Here is a 19672-nt window from a genome sequence, read left to right as displayed (position 1 = left end):
CAACCTAAACATGATGATGTCGAAAAGGAACTATTGAGCGTTGTTCAACCAACTGCTGAAACTTCAAGTGCCAACGATTCATTGACAGAATTTTTGAATCAAGAAAGAGAATCTCAGGATAGTGGATTTATAGCTCAAACTTCTTATTGGTCTGCTACATTAAAACGTGATCACAGATCAAAGACACCCGAGAAGATTGCTATACCTGAACCGGATGAAACAATCAGTGAAATTCCTGTAATTTCACCCACAGAAACACCAAAATCTTGGGCTGCTCTAGTAAATACCGAAGAAACTGTCTATGATGAACCTAAGATAGTCGAATCGGTAGCAGAAACAGAGCCCACAACAGAAGAAACTTCGGCATTCAAACCTAGCGATTCGACAACTGAAGATCATAAAATTAAAGAAATTGAAGTAGAAGAAACAGTTGTTATTACCAGGGAAGAAACGGTCAAGGATGAACTCAAGATTAAGGAACCAGTGACAGAAGTTGAAAGTGCAACAGAACTTGTAGCTGAAACTGAAGCTTCTAAAAAACCGGAAGAATTGGTTGAAACTGAAGATGCTGTTTCCAAAACAATTGTAGAATCGGTAGTAATAAACACCGAAGAAACAATTGATAAACAACACAAGATCCTAGAACCAGTTATAGATGCTAAAATTCCATGCGAAATTGAAGTTTCTACAAAACCAAAAGAAGTCGTTGAATCTGAAGATCTTGTTTCGGAAACTGTTGATGTAGTTGCCGTCGATAAGGAGTTATTAACAGATGCTCTAACATCGGACAGTGATAAGACACCAGTTCCAGAACAACTCTCTGAAAGTGAACCAAAACCGGATGACGCTTTTGTTTCACAAACATCATATTGGACGGCGACATTGAAGCCAGAGCAAAAGGAGAAACCTCTCGAACTAGTTATTCAACCAGAGCAACAAGTCGAGACAGCAGAAATTCCAGTAGAATCACCAACAGAAACTCCAACTTCATGGTCGGCTCTCATTAAAACCGACGAAACAGTTTATCCACAACCAGAGCAATTGCCACAAGAAGAAGACGAACCAGTTTCCTGGTCATCGGTGGTGGTTAGCAAATTAACTGATTTCCAAGAACCAAAACAACAAACTGAAGAACCAACTGAACAACAAGATTCTCAAATATATCTTACCACAACTGTTACAACACACAAGGATCTGCCAGTCGAAACGGCTGAAGAACCTACAACTTATGTAACTTCCAGCACTGTTACAACACACAAAGAAGTGCCAATCGAAACACCGGAAGAAGCTACAACTTACCTAACTTCAACAACAGTAACTACACACAAGAATCTTCCTATTGAAACAACTGAAGAATCTTCATCGTATGTTACTACAACCGTTACCAGTCACAAATACACGACTGAAGAAAATGTAGACAATCAATCGCCGTCTTACGTTTCAACGGTAGTCACTACACACACAGAACCCTCAGTGGTTCCAGAAGTGACAACTACGGAAACCGAAACAATTCCCCACGATGAATGGGTAGTAGTATGTGATGATGAAATTAAGGAATTGCAACAGGATGAATTAAAACATAACCTCTATCAGGAAGTCAATAAGTATTGGACAACAAAATATGAAACCTACGAATATGCTCTCCAAGAACAACAAGCTAAAGATAATGTAAGTGCCAACGACACCGTCGAACAGCTCTCTATTGTCGAAAATAAGTGTGATATAAATGAAACACAATTAGTGCCTTCCGAAACACCACTAGATAGTAGTGTTTCCGTTATTCCTAGCGCTCAGGTGGATACTCAACCTTTACTTAGTGGTGAAAATCCTTTACTGCGCAATCTATTTGCTGATAATTTCCTAAAACTTGTCTCTTATTACCAACTTGTCTCTCGCTATGAAGCATATTTATCAAAATTAATAGTAACTAAAACCCTTAGCGATACCTCTGCTATTGTTGTTAAGACCCTAGTGGAACCTAAAACACTAACTGAAGCCCCGGCCACAGATAAGACTGAAGAACCGAAAATAACCTCTGACATTGTGAAAAAGACTGATGTTGAGCTTACAGCTGAAGTTAGACTAGACTCCAGTAGTGGTAGTGCGTTAGTAGATAATTTATGTTATAATTTGTCTTTGGACACTTGGCCCACAAACGACATTAAGTCCCGCGAAATGCAAAGTGTTTTAGAAAGCGAAAAATTGCTTAGTGAATTGGATAATTTGAAAAAATCCCAGGTTAAGGACGAAAAAGACATTTTAGATGATGTTAAGAAGACAGACAATGACAATAAGAACAACGACGATGGTGATGATGATGACGACGACGATGACGATGATGACGAAAGTGGTGCCCAACGTACAGACTTACCAGAAATACGTAAACCCAAGGATGATGATGACGATCATAGGGGTGGTCCCAGTAGTGATAGCAGTGGTCATGTAACTCCTACACCTGAACATGATATGAACAAGGGCGGTTATCAGGGCTCTTGCTCTTCACAATACATGTCCACCGATTTACCCGGTGGTATAGGCCATTGGCGCGATCAAAGTTCTTATTTAGCTTTAGAGGTCGCCGATAACGATAAGCCATTAGGTGAAGTTATTCAAGAGACTACAGTTTTAGTTGAAGAACATAAAGATTTAGAAACTACTGCTACAGCTACACAAAACATTCCGAAAACAGATGTAAAACTCTCAGAGAATGTACAAACTGTAACAAATCCTGAACCTGAAACTTCCACTCCCTCCCTTTCCCCCACAACATCCTCTCCACACAGCTCCAATACAGAACAAAATGTAAGTCTTGCTTGTAAACTAACACCATTAGCTAAAGCTACTACTACCACTCTAATAAATGTGGCGGCTGATACGACAAAGACGCTTCAGACAGCAGCAACAGCAGCAGCATCTTTGATGCCTGCCGTGGGCACTTTAGTGCCGGCCTTGGTAAGTGCGGTAACAGCAGATACGACAACAACAACAACAGCTACAGCAGTCGAGGAAGAAAAACCAACCACAACAACAACAGTAGAAACAGTAGAGTTAACTTCAACAACAACAGGTATTAACACTACCACTGCAACAGTTAATGCAACACAAGCACAACAACCACATAGTACACTTGAAACCACCACATTAGTAGGTGAACCACAACAACAAGTGAAGGAGACAACAGCTACAACTACAACAACAACCCAGCCTCTACAGTGTATACCACAAACAGAAACAAAAACTACAACTACAACGGTTACCGATGAACTTTATAGGCCTGAGCTTATAGCCACTCCACCAGAGGCAAATATCATTAGACGTACCACAACTACTACAACAGTAACGACAACAACTGTTACCGGTTCGGGTATACAACTCGATCGTCAACCACAGCAGCTACAACAGGCGAAGGTGATAATAACGTTGAGCATACGTTTATTGCTAATTTTAATAATAACCGCTTTTATTTGTGGTTTTGGTCTATGTTTTTGGCTTTTAAATCATTTCAATTGGTGTGATCAATAATAAGTCAAACAAAAAACAAATTCAATTTGTCATTATCTGACTGATCGCATCATTTAGAAAAAAAAAAAACGGAAAATTTGCATTAATTAATTTTATATACATTCCTTATATAATACTAATATTTAAAATTTGCCCAAAACCCCAAGAAAAAAAAATACAAAGAAAAATTAGAGAAATGCTACAAATGTAAATTTGTTAAAACTTGCCAATTATTACATTCACTATCTTTTTTTACAAAGTTGTAAAGTTGTATGGTTGTTGTTACAACCATACAACAATACGACTTTGTTGTAGAAATTTTTTTTTTAATTTTCTAGTTTGTTTTTGTCTTCCTTGTAGCTTTTACTCTAAATTTTCTTTAAAAAATTTCATATTTTTTCTTCAAAATTATGAATGTGTGTTTTTTATTAAATTCTTTTGTAGTTTAAAACAAACTAAACGATAATAATTGTTATTGTTGTTATAATTGTTTTTTTTATCATTTTAATATATTATTTTGCACATTTTTTATTATTATTTTATTTTTTTTATTATTAATATTTTAATTATTTTGTTTTCCTTATTTTTTCTCTTTAGTTTGAGTTTAATTTGATTTAAAAATACTAATATTTTTTTAAAATAACCTTTTTTTTGAAATATTTATATTAAACTGGTAATGTGTCCTTAAAAAATTTTAGCATTTAATTTAGTCTGTAGTTTAGAGTTTATAGAATATATATATAAATATTTATCAATAAAAACTAACAAATATTTAAAACAAAACAAAAAACCACCAATCAAAAGAGTTAATTTAACCCCCTCTCCTTTTCCCCTAAAAACGCATGTTTAACTTATTTAGTAAAATTAGTAGTAGAAAAAACCCCAGTTGGAAAAAAGTAGAAAAAAATATTATTTGATAAATTGGAAAAAAACTAATTTTAAAATTATCATATAATTTTCCTTAACAAATAACTTAATTTTTCGTCTTTGTTTAAAGAAATTAGTTTAATTTCTTATTTAAAAAAATATTTTAAATTCGATTTGAAATCAATTTAATTAAAACTCTCTGAAACTTTCTTCCCGGTAACTGCAGAGTTTCAAAATTGCATAAATTTTATAATTGAAATTAAAATATCACAATAAAATTCCAATTTGGGTTTCATAATTTCAAAAATAAAGCACAAATTACACAAACACGGAAAACTACACATACACAACAACACCGTAAGGCAGTAGCACCTTAAAATTAAACAAATTTTAAAGTATTTGCATATTCATACCATATATATATATATCTCTAATATATATTCAAATTAAAATTTGACTAATAGACTTTGTAAACCATCCGCTCATTACAAAACATTGACTTTCCGAATGTGTTAAACATTTTAGTAAAAATTTACTTCTAAGATTGACTGATCATATTAAAGATCTTTTCAAATTAAAACTCAAATAGGAAATTTTGAAAATATTTCAAACAAAATGATTCATTTTATGATTGTCAACATAATTTTAAAGTGATCTTCAACTGATCTCTCTTTAAATTTTATAATTTTCAACATAATTTTAAAATGATCTTCAACTGATCTTTCTTATAGAAAACTAATTTTCTTAAAAAAAAAAAACTATAAGATATTCCTAGGTCTCTCTAGATCATTTCCGATCTAATTAAAACTTTTTTATTTACAAATTTCTCTTAGAAAATATTAAAAATGTTTGTCCACAAACGATCATACATGATCTTGTTACAACTTTTTAATTGGAAAATTTCCTCAAATGATCTTTAATAAAACACTTTGAAATAAACACTTTTTAATAAAAATAATTTAAATAAAAGATCACATGTGATCTTTTAATAATTTGTCCTAAGAGCTATTTTTTAAAAATATCTCTTAGGAAATATTAAAAATTGCTTAGCGATCCTCAAAAATGTTTTTATATTTTTTCATGAAATGTATAACAATTTTGTTGGGTGATCTTTTTAAATATTTATTAACAAACGATCGTCCACGTTAATATTTTAAAATAAACATATCATTTTTTAATGATCATCAAAAAATTTTGTTAAAAAACGATCGCACCTCCTTAATAGTTTTTATTAAAAAAAAAATTAATTAAACTTTTTCAATGATCTTCAAAATATTATTTTTGAATGATTTTCCAAAAGTTTTGTTAACAAACGATCGCTCCTCCTTAATATTTTCATATTAAAAAAAAAAAATTAAACAATATTTTCAATGATCTTCAAAATATTATATTTAAATGATTTTCCAAACTTTTATTAACGAACGATCGCTCCTCCTTAACATTTTTAGATTGAAAAAAGAAAAAAAATATTAAACAATAAGTAATCTTGTAAAATTATGTTTAACAAACGATCCATCTAACAAAAGTATTCAGTGATCTTTTACAATTTTCATTAACAAAAGATCATCGTTGATATTTTTGTATTTAAAAGAAATATTAAACAATATATTCAATGATCTTTTTTAATCTTTTTCTAACTAATGATCTGTCTAAACAATCTATTCAAGTGATCTTTAAAAGATTTTTTACCGATCCTCAAATGATCCATTTTAATATTTTTATATTTTAATGAAATATTAAATTTTAGATTCAGTGATCTTTTAAAATGTTTATGAAAAAAAAAAAATCCTCCTTAATATTTTTATGTAAAAAAAATAAGTTTTGATCTTCTTAAAGTGATCTTCTTCAATATTTTTGAACAAAAGATCCTTCTTAAATATCAAACAATATATTCACTGATCTTTTTAAAATATTTGTCAACACACGATTCCCTTTTAATAATTTCATATTGAAAATAAATACTTAACAATATATTTAGTGATCTTCTTAAATTTTTATTAACAAAAGATTGTTTTTAATATTATTACATTTAATACAAATATTTTTCTATATTTGCAGTGATCTTATTTGCTATAAATGATCCATCTTAATGATTTCATATTTAAAACAAATTTCAAAAAATATGTTCAGTGATCTTTACACAAATGATTAATTTTGATTTTGAAAAGATATATTAAAAATATATTTATTGATCTTTTAAAAATTCTATTAAAAACTCAACTTAATCAATATTTGCAGTGATGCTATTAGCTTTAAATGATCAGTCTTAATATTTTGATATTTAAAAGAAATATTCAAAAATATTTTGAAACTGTTCCTTAAAAAAAATATTTGCTACAAAAGATCGATCTATAATGTTTAAACAAATATTATATTCAATGATCCTCAACATTATTTTTTAATAAATGATCTACCTTAATATTTTATGTGTGTCTCTCTCTCTTTTTCAACAACTCTATGCTAAATTATTGTACACACGATCATTTTTAAATCCAAAAGAGACAATATTTTGAAAAGTTTTCATAATATCAAACATAGGAGTTCATTAACTTTTCCTAGCTTGTGGCAAATAGAAATAGAACAGAATATAAAAATACTCTTTAAAAAAATATATATATTTTTGTTGCGAAAAATGTATGACTTTTTAAAAATAGAAAACATTTTTGCAATTTTGTTATAATTTTTTTTCTATTGCAATGCTTTGCTATAAAGTGATGTGTAGTCGGATTTTAAGATTTTAGTTTGAAATTAATAATTGAAAATTACTAAACAGAAATTGGACAAGAGATTTAGTGAAGGAATTTAAATTTGAAATAAAAAAAAACTACAAATTACAAAAGTGATTAAGCAGGATCAGTGATCAACTTTCAATTGATTTCAATCAATCTTTATTTAAAAAAATATTTATTTATTTTTCTTTTGTAAATTTCAAAAGTGATCTTGGCAACACGATCTTTATTTAAAAAAAATATTTAATTTTTTTTTTTTTTGTAAATTTCAAAAGTGATATTTTCTTAATGAATTTAAGTGTTTGCTCATGTTTTATATATTGATTTCTTTTAATTAAAGTTGTGATTGGCAACGCGATCTTTATTTAAAAGATCAAAAGTGATCTTTTATAAATGAAATGAAGTGTTTGCTCATGTTTTATATATTGATTTCTTTAAATCATAGTTATGATTGGCAACACGATCTTTATTTAAAAAAATATTTTTTTTTTTTTTTTGTAAATTTCAAAAGTGATCTTTTTTTAATGGAATTATGTTTATTCAAAAGTGATCTTTTCTCAATGGAATTAAGTGTTTTTTGCTCATGTTTTGTGTATGTGTAAGCTAATGAAATTTTAACCAAATTAAATAAGCATGATTTTTGTTTAATCTCCCTTTAATTAAGTTATATTATTAAGAATTTTAAAAAGAAATTTGCATGTAAGACTAGTAAATATTTTTCCTTAGGTTTATGATTATTTATCCAAAAAACAAAGACAAGATCATAGATTGAAATCCTCTAAAAAAAAGAAACATTTTTTAAAACTGTTAAATCTTTTTAAAGAAAAATGTCTTGTTTTTTTAAGGGATTTTGAATAAATGATCTTGTCTTTAGTTATTTAAAGAACTATAGGATTTCTTTTATGCCCTAGTCCAGACCTTGCTTTTAAGTTTAAATTGTATATAAATTTCAATTATTTCAAGCTCTATTTAAGCCTTATCTTATCTAAGCCAGTTTATTGATTGTTGGTTTATTTTTTACGTTTGTATTGATTTTGTTAAATTCCTTTAAATATTTGACTCTATAACCATTTCATTTTACATTTAACTTAATTGTTTATAAATAATATTTTATCTCACAAATAATAATAACAATCCACACATATATATATAGGATGTTTTAAGCCAAGATGTTGATGAATTGCTTCAATCGTTAACGACAGTCGAAGGTGCCATAGCATACTTGCCACAGCATAGTTTGGATGGTATGCTGCAGGGTTTAAAGGTAAGTAATTGAATGTTTTATAAATTATATACAATTAAAACACCCACACACAGCATCCTGACAAATGAAAAGCTTTTTCTTTATGAAAAGTTTATTTTGTTTGTTTAACTGCTAAAGCAAAAAAAAAAAAAAAAAGAAAACATTTTTTCTAAATAACGTCTTGTTTTTGAATGTGCTGTTTGAAAAGGAACGTTATTAACTTTTGAAAACATACACATATGAAATTAACATTAACATTCATCACACATAAAAAAATTTTACAAAATTTATAGAAATTTTTTTCCAAATCTATCGATTAGGTTTGAGTTTTCAAAATAGGTTTTATAATTAAATTTAATTATCATTAACTTTAAGTAAATTTCAAAATCCCACAACCAAAGCAATTCTTTTAGCTAAAGTTGCCCAAAAACTAAACAATTCTTTAAAGTAAAAGTTCTTTAGAAACTGAGGAATTTTTCCTTAACAAAAAGTTGTTACAAAACTGTTGAATTTTGTTGTCCCAAAACTAAGCAACTTGCTTTAAAGAAAAAGGTTTCTCAAAAACTGCGAAAATTGCTTAGAATCTTAACAATTCTTTAAACGAAAAATTGTTTATAAACTAAGAAATTTAGGAATTTTTCAAAGAAAAAGTTGCTCGGAATCTTTGAAATAAAATCTTTAGGAAAAACTCTTCAGAAACTGCAGAAAATTCTATAAGAAAAGTTGCTTAGAATCATAGCAATTCTTTAGACGAAAAATTGTTCAGAAACCGAGGAATTTACTAAAAGAAAAAGTTTCTCAGAATCTTAGAAATTCTTGAAAAAAAATTTTTAGAAAAATTTGCTCAGAATTTATGAAAAAAATTTCAGGAAAAGCTCTTCAGAAACTGTTAAGTTTTCTATAAGTTGCTTAGAATCTTTAAACGAAAAATTGTTAAGAAACTGAGGAATTTACTTAAAGAAAAGTTGTTCAGAATCTTAAAAATTCTTTAAAGAAAAAGTTGCTCAGAATCTGTGAAAAAATCTTTAGGAAAAGTTCTTCAGAAACTGCGAAATTTTCTATAAGAAAAGTTGCTTAGAATCTCAGCAATTCTTTAAATGAAAAATTTTTTAAGAAACTGAGGAATTTACTTAAAAAAAAGTTGTTCAGAATCTTAGGAAATCTTTAAAGAAATATTTGCTCAGAATCTGTGAAAAAAAAAACTTCAGGAAAAGCTCTTCAGAAACTGCAGAATTTTCTATAAGTTGCTTAGAACCTTAGCAATACTGTAAATGAAAAATTGTTCAGAAACTAAGAAATTTACTAAAATATTAGGTATTCTTTAATTAAAAAGTTGTTTAGAATCTGGTAACAAATCTTGAGGAAAAGTTCTTGAGAAACTACGAAATTTTCTATAAGAAAACTTGCTTAGAATCTCAGCAATTCTTTAAACGAAGAATTGTTAAGAAACTGAGGAATTTACTTAAAGAAAAGTTGTTCAGAATCTTGGGAATTCTTTAAAGAAAAAGTTGCTTAGAATCTATTAAGAAATCTTCAAGAAGAGCTCTTCAGAAACTGAGCAATTTTGTATGAGAAAAGTTGCTCGGAAACAGAGGAATTTTCTATAACAAAAAGTTGTTACAAAACTATTGAATTTTCTTTAAAAATGTTGTCCAGAAACTAAGCAATTTTTTAAAGAAAAAGATTTTTCAGAAACTGTGGAATTTTCTATAAGATAAATAACTTAAGTTGCTCAGAATCTGTTAAGAAATCTTATGAAAAAGCTCTTTAGAGACTGAGCAATTTCTGTAAGAAATGTTGCTAGGAAACTGAACAATTGTCTATAAAAAAAAAATTGCTCGGAAACATTAATTATAAAAAAAAATTGCTAGAAGTGAGCAATTTTCTATAAGAAAAGTAGCACGGGATCTGAGCAATTATTTACAGGAAAAGTTGCTTAGAAACTGAACAATTATCTATAAGAAAAGTTGCTTGAAAACTGAGAATTTTTCTTCTAGGACTAAGCATTTCTCTCCAAAAAGAGTTGCTCAGAATTTAAAGAGTTTTTTAAATTTGCTTGGAATCTAAGCAGTTATCTGTAAGAAAAGTTGCTCGAAAACTGGGCAATTTTTTCTAGGAAAAGTTGCTTACAAACTGAGTAATTTTCTGCAGAAAAAGTTTTTTAAAAACTGAGAAATTACCGTCAGAAACTAAGCAATTCTTTACAGAAACTAAGCAGTTCTCTGCAGAAAAAGGTGCTTAGAATTAGGTAAAAGTTGCTGAGAAATAGGACAATTTTCTTAAACAAAACTTAAGTTAAATTATAGTTTAAATTTATCCTTTAAGTAATTATCCTTGACGAAATTGAATCATAAAAATATTTAATTTCTTTTCCTAAAACAAACTCTAGATAATCCAAGAGAATCTAGAATATCAAGAACAGGAAGCCCAAAGACTTAAGACTTTAAGGCAGACATTGCCAACAGATCCAGCTACAGAAAGACTACTAAATGAAATTACCGATCGTATAGATCTACTATTGAGACGTACCCAACAGGGAATAACCATGATAGCGGTAAGTAGAGATTAGTAAAATAATAAAAGAACTTTGAAAATTTGCAATTTTCTATATTTTTTTACAGAACGCCTCGCATGCCCAAAAGAAACGCACCCAAGAATTGGAAGAATATCAAATCCATTTGGAACAAATCGAAATTTGGATTAAAGAAGTTACACAAGAGCTTAAGAGTTTAGAACTAACTGCTGATAGTCCTCAAGATGAACCCACGCTGAAGGCTCAAGTCGAAAAGAGTCAACAGTTATTGCGTACTTTGAAGGAACGTCAACAATCTTTAGAAGATTTGGTGGAAAAAACTAAACCTTTATTGGCTCATGATGATGTTGCCGAACTGGCTAATAACTTAGTAGAACAATTACAATATGTTATTGTTATACTAAGAGAACAAATAACAGTGGCCACTAAACGTATTTATACCATTGAAACGAGAATCGTTGAATTAAGACGTACGAAACAGGAGGAAGAACAACGCAAGAGAATTTTGGCTGAACAACAAATACAACCACCTACACGACAAACCGAGGAATCTGTAGAATCAAATGCCAGCACTGTAGACTCCAGTCCAATGCCTGAAGAAGAGGTGTTACCACAGACTGGCCATACTGTTGAAACGCAAACTTCAGCTAGCTTGGAAATGCCTAAAGAAGAGCCTAAGGAATACGCTACCGTTGAAGCACAAACCAGCTTTGCTGCCAGCGTAACAGTTCCTGTGGAAACTGCCGAAATGTCCATGCAAACTCAAAAGATGGTGAAACCAACTGAAAACATTACAATCACACAAATCCAAAAACAAGATGGTGAAAAACTTATACAAATCGATACAGTGCCAAATGTTGAAGTGCCCGATGTACCGGAAAATGTTGAAATTGAAGCACGTTATCATCAAAAACCGCAACAGGATGTTGAAAGATCTACTGAGTTGATATTGAAAAATGTGCCAGAAGTTTTCGAAACTACATTTGTAGAGCCAGATGAAACTACTACAGAAGTTGTTGTGGGTCCAGATGGTACTAAGCATATCATTCTAAAGAAAATCACTCGTACACGGCAACAAATTGTACAGCAACAGCAAGTGTCTTCGCTTGATACAGTTACAGATGCCGATGGTAATATACAAGTTCAATCAACTGATCAAGTAAATCTGGAAAATATTCAAACTGTAGAGAAGACACATGATGATAAGACTGGCTATACAACTGTTATTACACAACAGACACGTGGGACTTTGGTGGATGGTTCAAATCCGGAAACTGTTATAATTCAAGAATTTGAAACACCACCAGTTGTAGAGAAATATGAGGAATTGCATTCGCCTGAGATAGAAATGCAAGGTGTGCCATTGCATGAAGGTGATGTAGCCTATTTGGATCCACAAAACTTAGGTCTCATTGAAGGCTCCACACAGGGCAGTATTAAAGCTGTTGTACAACAAGTTACCCGTAAAGTTATACGCAAAACACGTAAAATCATCAAGCGTATTGTGGTAATCGATGGCAAAGAACATATCACCGAAGAAGTTGTTGAAGAACCCGAAGAAATCGAAGTTAATGAAGAACAAATGCCACCCGAAATCAGTGTTAACATTGTGCGCACTGTCAATGGCAAAGTGGTAAGCGAGGAGGAGTACGAACGCCTTATGCAACAACCTAGTGTTGTTGTACAGGAAATATCTACAGATATAACCGATGGTACACGCACAACTCCCTTACAGGTATTTAATATTGATTCTACCACTTTGACCACTACAACAACAACCACCACTGAACCACACGAAACACAACAGCAACCAGAACAAGAACAGCCAAAACAAACAACAGAAACATCCGAACGTCCAACTCAAGCACCCAAAGTAGAAATTGTTGACATATCTGCACCTAAAGTAGAAATTGAACAAGTTGTTGACACTGTAGTTAAAACACCAACTGCTGATGTCGTCTCAACAAAATCCGATGAAATTGTTTCAGTTGTAACAATTGAAAAGGACGAACCTATAGTTGAAGACCTCCAAGAAATATGGCCGGTACAACATCACCTACAGCCAACAGATATTGAATTTTCTAAACATACAGAATCAGTTGCACAACCAGTTGTTGCTGATGTCGTGCGCGCTACACAATTACCCGAACAAATCTGGCCTCTAAATGATGAAACTGGTTATTCGGTTAATTTAGATAATTATGAATTTGAGAAACATATTCAACAGCACATAGAAGAAGAAGATGAACAACCCAAAACATTTACAATTATACCAGCTGATGAAGAAGAAATTGTCGTTTCTAAACCAGAAGTTGAAACAGTATTAATTCCAGAGGAAACTATGGTCAAACAGGAGAATATTGCATCCGTTGAGAAGGCAACTATATGTTCTCCCAAATCAGAAGTTGAAAAAGTATTAACACCAGAGGAAACTAAGGTTAAACCAGATGAAATTGTCTCTACTAAACCAGGAGAAGTTGAGGAAATTCATTCTCCTAAATCAGAAGTTGAAACAGTATTAACACCAGAGGAAACTAGGGTTAAACCTGTTGAAATTGTTTCTACTAAAACAGAAACTGTTAGCGAAACTCTTTCTCCTAAATCAGAAGTTGAAACAGTAGAAACCCAGATAAAACAAGAAGAAATTGTCTCTACCAAACCTGAAACAGTTGAGAAACCCCAGATATTGGATACTACAACCGAACCAAATGAAAAAGTAACTAAAGATACTGAAGAGACACATATAACAGAGGTTACATCTGATCAACCTGATACTGCAATTGTTAAGACCACAATCGAAAGAACTGTATCAACTGAAGAGAAACCTTTAAGAGAAACTAAAGAAGTTACTGAATCCGCAAAACCAGATGCAGTTGTTGAGAAAACTCCTGAAATGGCCACTATAACAATTGTAAAAACCACTACCGAAACAATTTTGCCCGGCGTAGATAAACCAGTAACGGAAAGTGAAGAATTTGCACATCATCTATCCAAAACGCCAACCGATGAACCTATTGAATCTCCATTCCAAACTGATGACTCTGTAGTTAGCGCTTCCAGTGAAGATATACTCATTGGTAAAGCACCGAAAGATAAAACAAAATTGGATATAAAAGCCACTACACAGCTTTTTATTTCGGGCGAAGCTACTGCAACTCCTATAACAATGTCCGCACCATCAATTGAAGGCAATGGATCAAGTGTTCTTAAGGTTACACTACCCGAGACAGAAGGCTTTGAATTAGCTAACGTACCAGCTAAAATGTCTTTGACTATTGTAGAAACTGGTACTACCGAAGAACCTGTCGTTGAGGCTGAACATGATACCAAGCGAAGTAAAAAGAAAAAGAAGATAAAAGATCCCACGCCACCGGTTGTGGAGCCCAAACCAATTAAGCATTTAACAGAAAGTGAAGAACTGGCAGCGGTCTCTGAAGTTCCTCACGAACCAAAACAGGAAACTCCCAAAGAAGAAGTTGTAACTGAAGAACCTTCAACACAGCTTGAAGAAAGCTCTGCAGCTTCTGAAATTGGTTATGAACCTGAAGATAAAACTATCGATGAAGAACAACAGGCCGAAGAAGGGAAGAAGAAAAAACTCAGTAAAAAGAGACAACCCCTTAAGGTTTTGGATGAAGATGACACGCACATGGCTTTGACTTCCTTGGAAACCGATGATGATAAATCGGAAAGTTTGAAGTCCGAAGGAAAACTTTTGCAAGAATCTGTTTTAGAAATCAAACCAGACAGTGAAGTATCCAGTATCTCTATAGATGAAACAGTTAAAGTCGTTGAAGAAGCTATAGTGTCACCCGATTCTGAATCACCCCGTGAGCCTGTTAAGGAAATCGTTAAGCCTGTAGATGTTATAGAACTATCCTATGTTAAGGATGAAGAACAGCAAACTACACCGCGCCAAGAGCCCAAAGAAGAAAAGCTTGAAGTTCCATTAGAGCTCGAGGTTAAGGAAGTTCAAACATCACCAGAGCCTCCAGTGCTACAAGAAGAAGTTTCCATACAAACCACACCTAATAACAGTGAATCGGAATCTCAAACCAATATTGTTAAAGTCAATGAAACCGAAGTGCAAACAGATGTGTTGGAAGAGGTAAAGCCCGAAGCAACTGTTGTCATACCCACCACAACTTCCGAAGTTCAAACTGAGGATATGCAAACTAAACCAGAGATGTCACACACCTCTAGTCAAACGTTTGTTATAACAACTTCGGAACAGGAACTACAAACAACACCACAAGTTACGACCACCGAACCCCAAGTATACACAAGTGATATTGTTAATCCACTTGTTAAGGAGTTTGTTAGTGATATTACATTCGATTTGCCCGAAAAACAAACTGAGACTAAAGAACATGCCACTCTAACGGAAACGGTAGCTGCGCCACAAGAAATGACAGATGTACCAACTCAAACATCGCTTGTTGAAATAACTCCAACTGAACAAACGGATCAACAAACTTCCACAATAGAGTTTGTGCTAACAACCACAACCGATACACAAACCTCACCCAGAGAAGAAATTCTTGAAGTGAAGGAGCCAAGTTTGGAAGATTTCTCCGTAACGTCGACAGAGCCCTATGAATTGGAGATACAAACAACTGTTACCATACCACCAGAGTCAGATGATTCGGAAAGTCAACCCATTGTATATGAACATATCGAAACAATTGAACATCCTAAGAGTAAAGAAGCAAAGGATGATGAAACAAATGTTTGTGTTCATTTGGAGTTCGGTGAAGATAAGACAGTGGAACCGATAGTAACTGTACAATCTGCCGAAAAGAAACCCCAAGCAGTACAATTGCAGATAACGAAAACCACGGTAATCGAAGAGTTCCCCAATTTACCGGCTCATGTCAGCGAACAGAGCAAGGTTAGCATCTCGTCTCAACAAAGTTCCAAACCACGTAGCCGACCTACCTCAACTGTTACCATCGAAGAGGTTACTTCACCTACTGAAGAAATTGCAGTTCCAATAACACCGGGACCAGATAATATGCCAGACGAAAGCAATAACGAAAGCATATGGATGAGTGCTGCTACCATAGCACCTAGAGAGCAATCTGTTAAGGATGGTTCTCAAGCATTAATCATGTCAGAAAGTCTATTGCATTATCCTGGTCAACAAACAATCATTATCGAAAGACCTGATGTTTGGGCCAAGACCAAGCAATCTATTGGAGGTAGAATCACTCAGAAGAAAGAAGTTGAAATTCAACCAACTCCACTTAGCAATGTCTTGCATTTAGCCACCCTCTCACATGAAATTCAAGAAATACCAACTGAACAAAGAGTTGAAGAAGTAAATGAAAGTTTGAATGACCTAGAGAAAGCTGTTAACAGCGGTGATGAATTGAAAATTCAAACAACTGTTATTACAGTTATTGAAAAAATATCCACCTGGTTAGAAACCATTGAGTATCGTGTTTATTTGATTAGACAACAAACTAATGATGGTCCCTCCGAAGAAAAGCTCAAGAGTTACAATGATCTAAACGAAGAGCTGAATACGATTGGTCAAAGTGTAAACCATTTAGAGGGACATTTGGCTAAAACGAACACCATCAATCAGCCTGAAGTACAACAATGTTTGGATACTCTTAAGATGCACATTAGTGCTGTTGAGGAAAAAACCCAAGACAATCAAAAACAAGACGTAAAAGATCTTGAAAAATGGAATAACTTTTTGGTATTGGTACATCGTATATCGGGACTTTTGGAAGATCTACAGGATCGTTATGAAGTTATTGTCAGTCATGATAGTACTTTGAAACAGAAACTTACTTCACTAGAAGAACTGGAACGGCAGAACAATGATACAATTGCTCAAATTTCTCAACTTATGTTAAATGCTAGAGCCTTCCAAAGAGATTTTCCTGGCAAGAAGGTACCACAAGATATCTACACTGCCTACGAGTCTTGTCGCAATATTAACAACAACATTATTGCCGAACGAGATCGTCTTTTGCAATTGCAAGCTTTGGCCGATGAATACGAACAAACCTTGAAAGAGTTCACCAATATCACCGTCTTGGCTGATAAACTGGTAGAAGGTCCCATAATATCCAGCACCTTGGAACAATTAAATAATGAAGTTCAAAAACATCGTAAATTCTTTGTCAATCTTAGTCATTGCCGTGCTATGTTGGAATCGTTGGAGGAGAATATAGACAGTGAAACAAGAGAGAAGCATTCAGAATTACACAAAGAGTTATACAATAGAGCTAATATTCTATTGGAGAAGGCTTCTGAAAGGTCTTCCAAACTAGTGCAGGCCGCCTCAAGATGGACTGTTCTGGAAAAAGGCATGAAGGATGAACAGCAATGGTTACAAGTTGCTCAGCAAAGAGTACCTGATTTATCGGCTGTAACTTCGGCTGATTACGATCAATACACCACACTCTATCAGTCATTGAGTCAGGATATCTCCCATCACTATGTGAAAATGACCAATTTGTCAAATATCGCCAATAAATTGCAAGATCTCGTACAAGCTCCCAATTTGGTAGAAGAGACCAATGATGCCCTTATTGTCCTATTGAAATTGCGCGAAGAAGTTTCAGTTTACCTACATCGTTTACTTGTTTTCAAGGATATTTGGACCCAGTATGTCAATCAAACCGACAAAATGGAAGCTTTCGTTAGAGAAAGTGAAAAGGAATTGAAAATGATACAAATACCTGAATATCCTTTGGAACAGCCTATTGAGCATATGCGTCAATTCTGGGAGATTAAAGCCCAATTCGAAATGCATAACAATATACGCACAGAAGCGGGCAATACCTTTGAAAAGTCGCTGCAGGTGATACCACTTGCCGACGAAATGTTGCAAAGACAATTCCATGCTCAACTCGAGGACAGATGTAATGCTGTAGCGGAAAATATTGAACGTATACAAAACAAAATCGTACGTTCCCTCTCGTCAGAGGATGTAGCTCCGGAGGATAAACTGAAATTGATAGAACGTGAACTGCAGGAAATCTACTTGACCATGACCAGCATGAAGGGTGTTATCAAGAACGACGAAGAACTTTGTCTCTACATCGAGCGCATACAGGTCTTAAGAACACGAGTTGGTTTCATAGGCAATGAATTGGGCAGAATCGGTCTGCAAGAGCCCGCTATTGAACCCGAAAAAGTAGGCGAACTCTTTGCCTTGTCACACAAAATATCCACACAAATTGCTGAAGAATTGGAGGGAGCCGCTCTACTGCGACAACAGCTAACCGCCATCCAAGAGGGCATCTCGAATTTGCGCAAACATCAAGCTAAACTATCCGTCATTTTGGATGAATGTGAAAATGCAGAAAAACTGGATAGTGATGCCATCGAAAAGGCTGTACTCGATTGCCAGACTGTGGGTGAAGAGCTAATAGGTGCTTGGCAAGAGATTATGCGTACACGTCAAATGTTGCATACACTGCCGATGCGCCTTAAGATGTCAGTCTCACCGGTTAAACTCGAACGTGATATATCCCAATTACAGGATGATCATGCGTTCCTCGAGAGCAAATGTACCAATATTATGACAATATTGCGTAATCGCTTAGCTCTATGGATGCGTTATGAGAAACAATTGGAGCTTGTACACAATTCCGTTCAGGAGACCGATTTCATGATGGAGCTTTTGAAGGTTCACGGACAAGTTGATTATGAGCGTTTGCGCAAGGCCACTGAACGTCTAGAGGTGAGTTTTTTATGTTTAATATAAAGAAATGTTTTATAACTAAAGACGAGTACTTATATAAACATATTTTTTTCTGAATCTAATGATAATTATAAGATTCAGTGAAGCTTCTTAGGAATATTTAAAATAAATAGTAATTTTCTGATTTGTTTTATCAATATTATTACTGTTTTAAATGTTTAATTTTTTTTAATATTTTTCATTTTACAAAAGTCGTGTTTGCCAAAAAAACAGCTGTTCATTGTTTATGTTTTTAACTGAAAAGTTGGCAATACTAACAATGTTCAATGATCTTGAATTTATAACTGAAAAACACAATCATCGGTTAAAGTCTGCCTAAATTCTGAATTTTATCTTACAGCAAGTTAAACCTAGTTTAAGTGAATAGTACGAAACCCTTTCTTAGAAGAAGAATGATGATAATAAGAAATACTTTTGGAGACAAACAATCATAGATTCAAAATATAGAGAATATCAGAAATACTGGGGAATATACGTAATAAAATCTTAATTGTCCTTTAATACTTTTTTCTGGCAAACTTTTTACAAAAACTACAAGGACTTTGACCTTTTTGGTTAATATTTGTTATAAATCGCAGTCTAGTCACCTGCCATAGTAATTACAAAAAAGCCTATGCCAGGGAAACTATTTGAGTCTTAAAGTGGGTTTTTTATTTATATTGTTTTTAGTGCAGCAAAGCTTTTATATACATACTAGCTTTATTTAGAGCTAGATAAAAGCTTGAGAATATGAAAACTTGTCGGATAATTTAGTATTCATATTTTCTTTTTTAAAATTTATAAAAAGTTAAATTAACTTTAATAGATTTCGATGGTGAAAACATGATGGGGATTTCCCAATATTGTTTACTATTAACAAAATTGTTTTGTTTTCAAATCTTTAGCTTAGTTTTCCTTATATTGTTTTGAAAACTAATAACGCAGTACCTGTGACCTAAGATAAACAAACATGTTTGTTGTTTACGAAATTTGTTTGTCAAATATGTAGGTTTTTCTCGCCAATTTCTTTCTCACTCTCTCTCGCCTACCTGTTAAGTGTTATTTTCATTATTTCCCTAATGACCAGCGGTTGT

At 32.9% G+C, this 19672-nt stretch overlaps 1 protein-coding gene across 1 annotated transcript in view; it reads left to right on the top strand.

Annotated features, from left to right (window-relative positions):
* Positions 1-19672, top strand: part of LOC111680682 (nesprin-1) — a 147794-nt gene that overhangs the window by 116337 nt on the left and 11785 nt on the right. Inside the window, exons 18-19 of the mRNA XM_046947714.1 lie at positions 10730-10894; positions 10962-18578. Of these exons, the coding sequence (XP_046803670.1) occupies positions 10730-10894; positions 10962-18578 (7782 nt within the window). The remainder of the gene's footprint in view (positions 1-10729; positions 10895-10961; positions 18579-19672) is intronic.

This window comes from Lucilia cuprina, chromosome 2 (genome assembly GCF_022045245.1).
Source record: "Lucilia cuprina isolate Lc7/37 chromosome 2, ASM2204524v1, whole genome shotgun sequence".
Taxonomy (NCBI): domain Eukaryota; kingdom Metazoa; phylum Arthropoda; class Insecta; order Diptera; family Calliphoridae; genus Lucilia; species Lucilia cuprina.
Note: the sequence above shows the minus strand (reverse complement) of the source record. Positions and strands in the feature narration are given on the sequence as shown.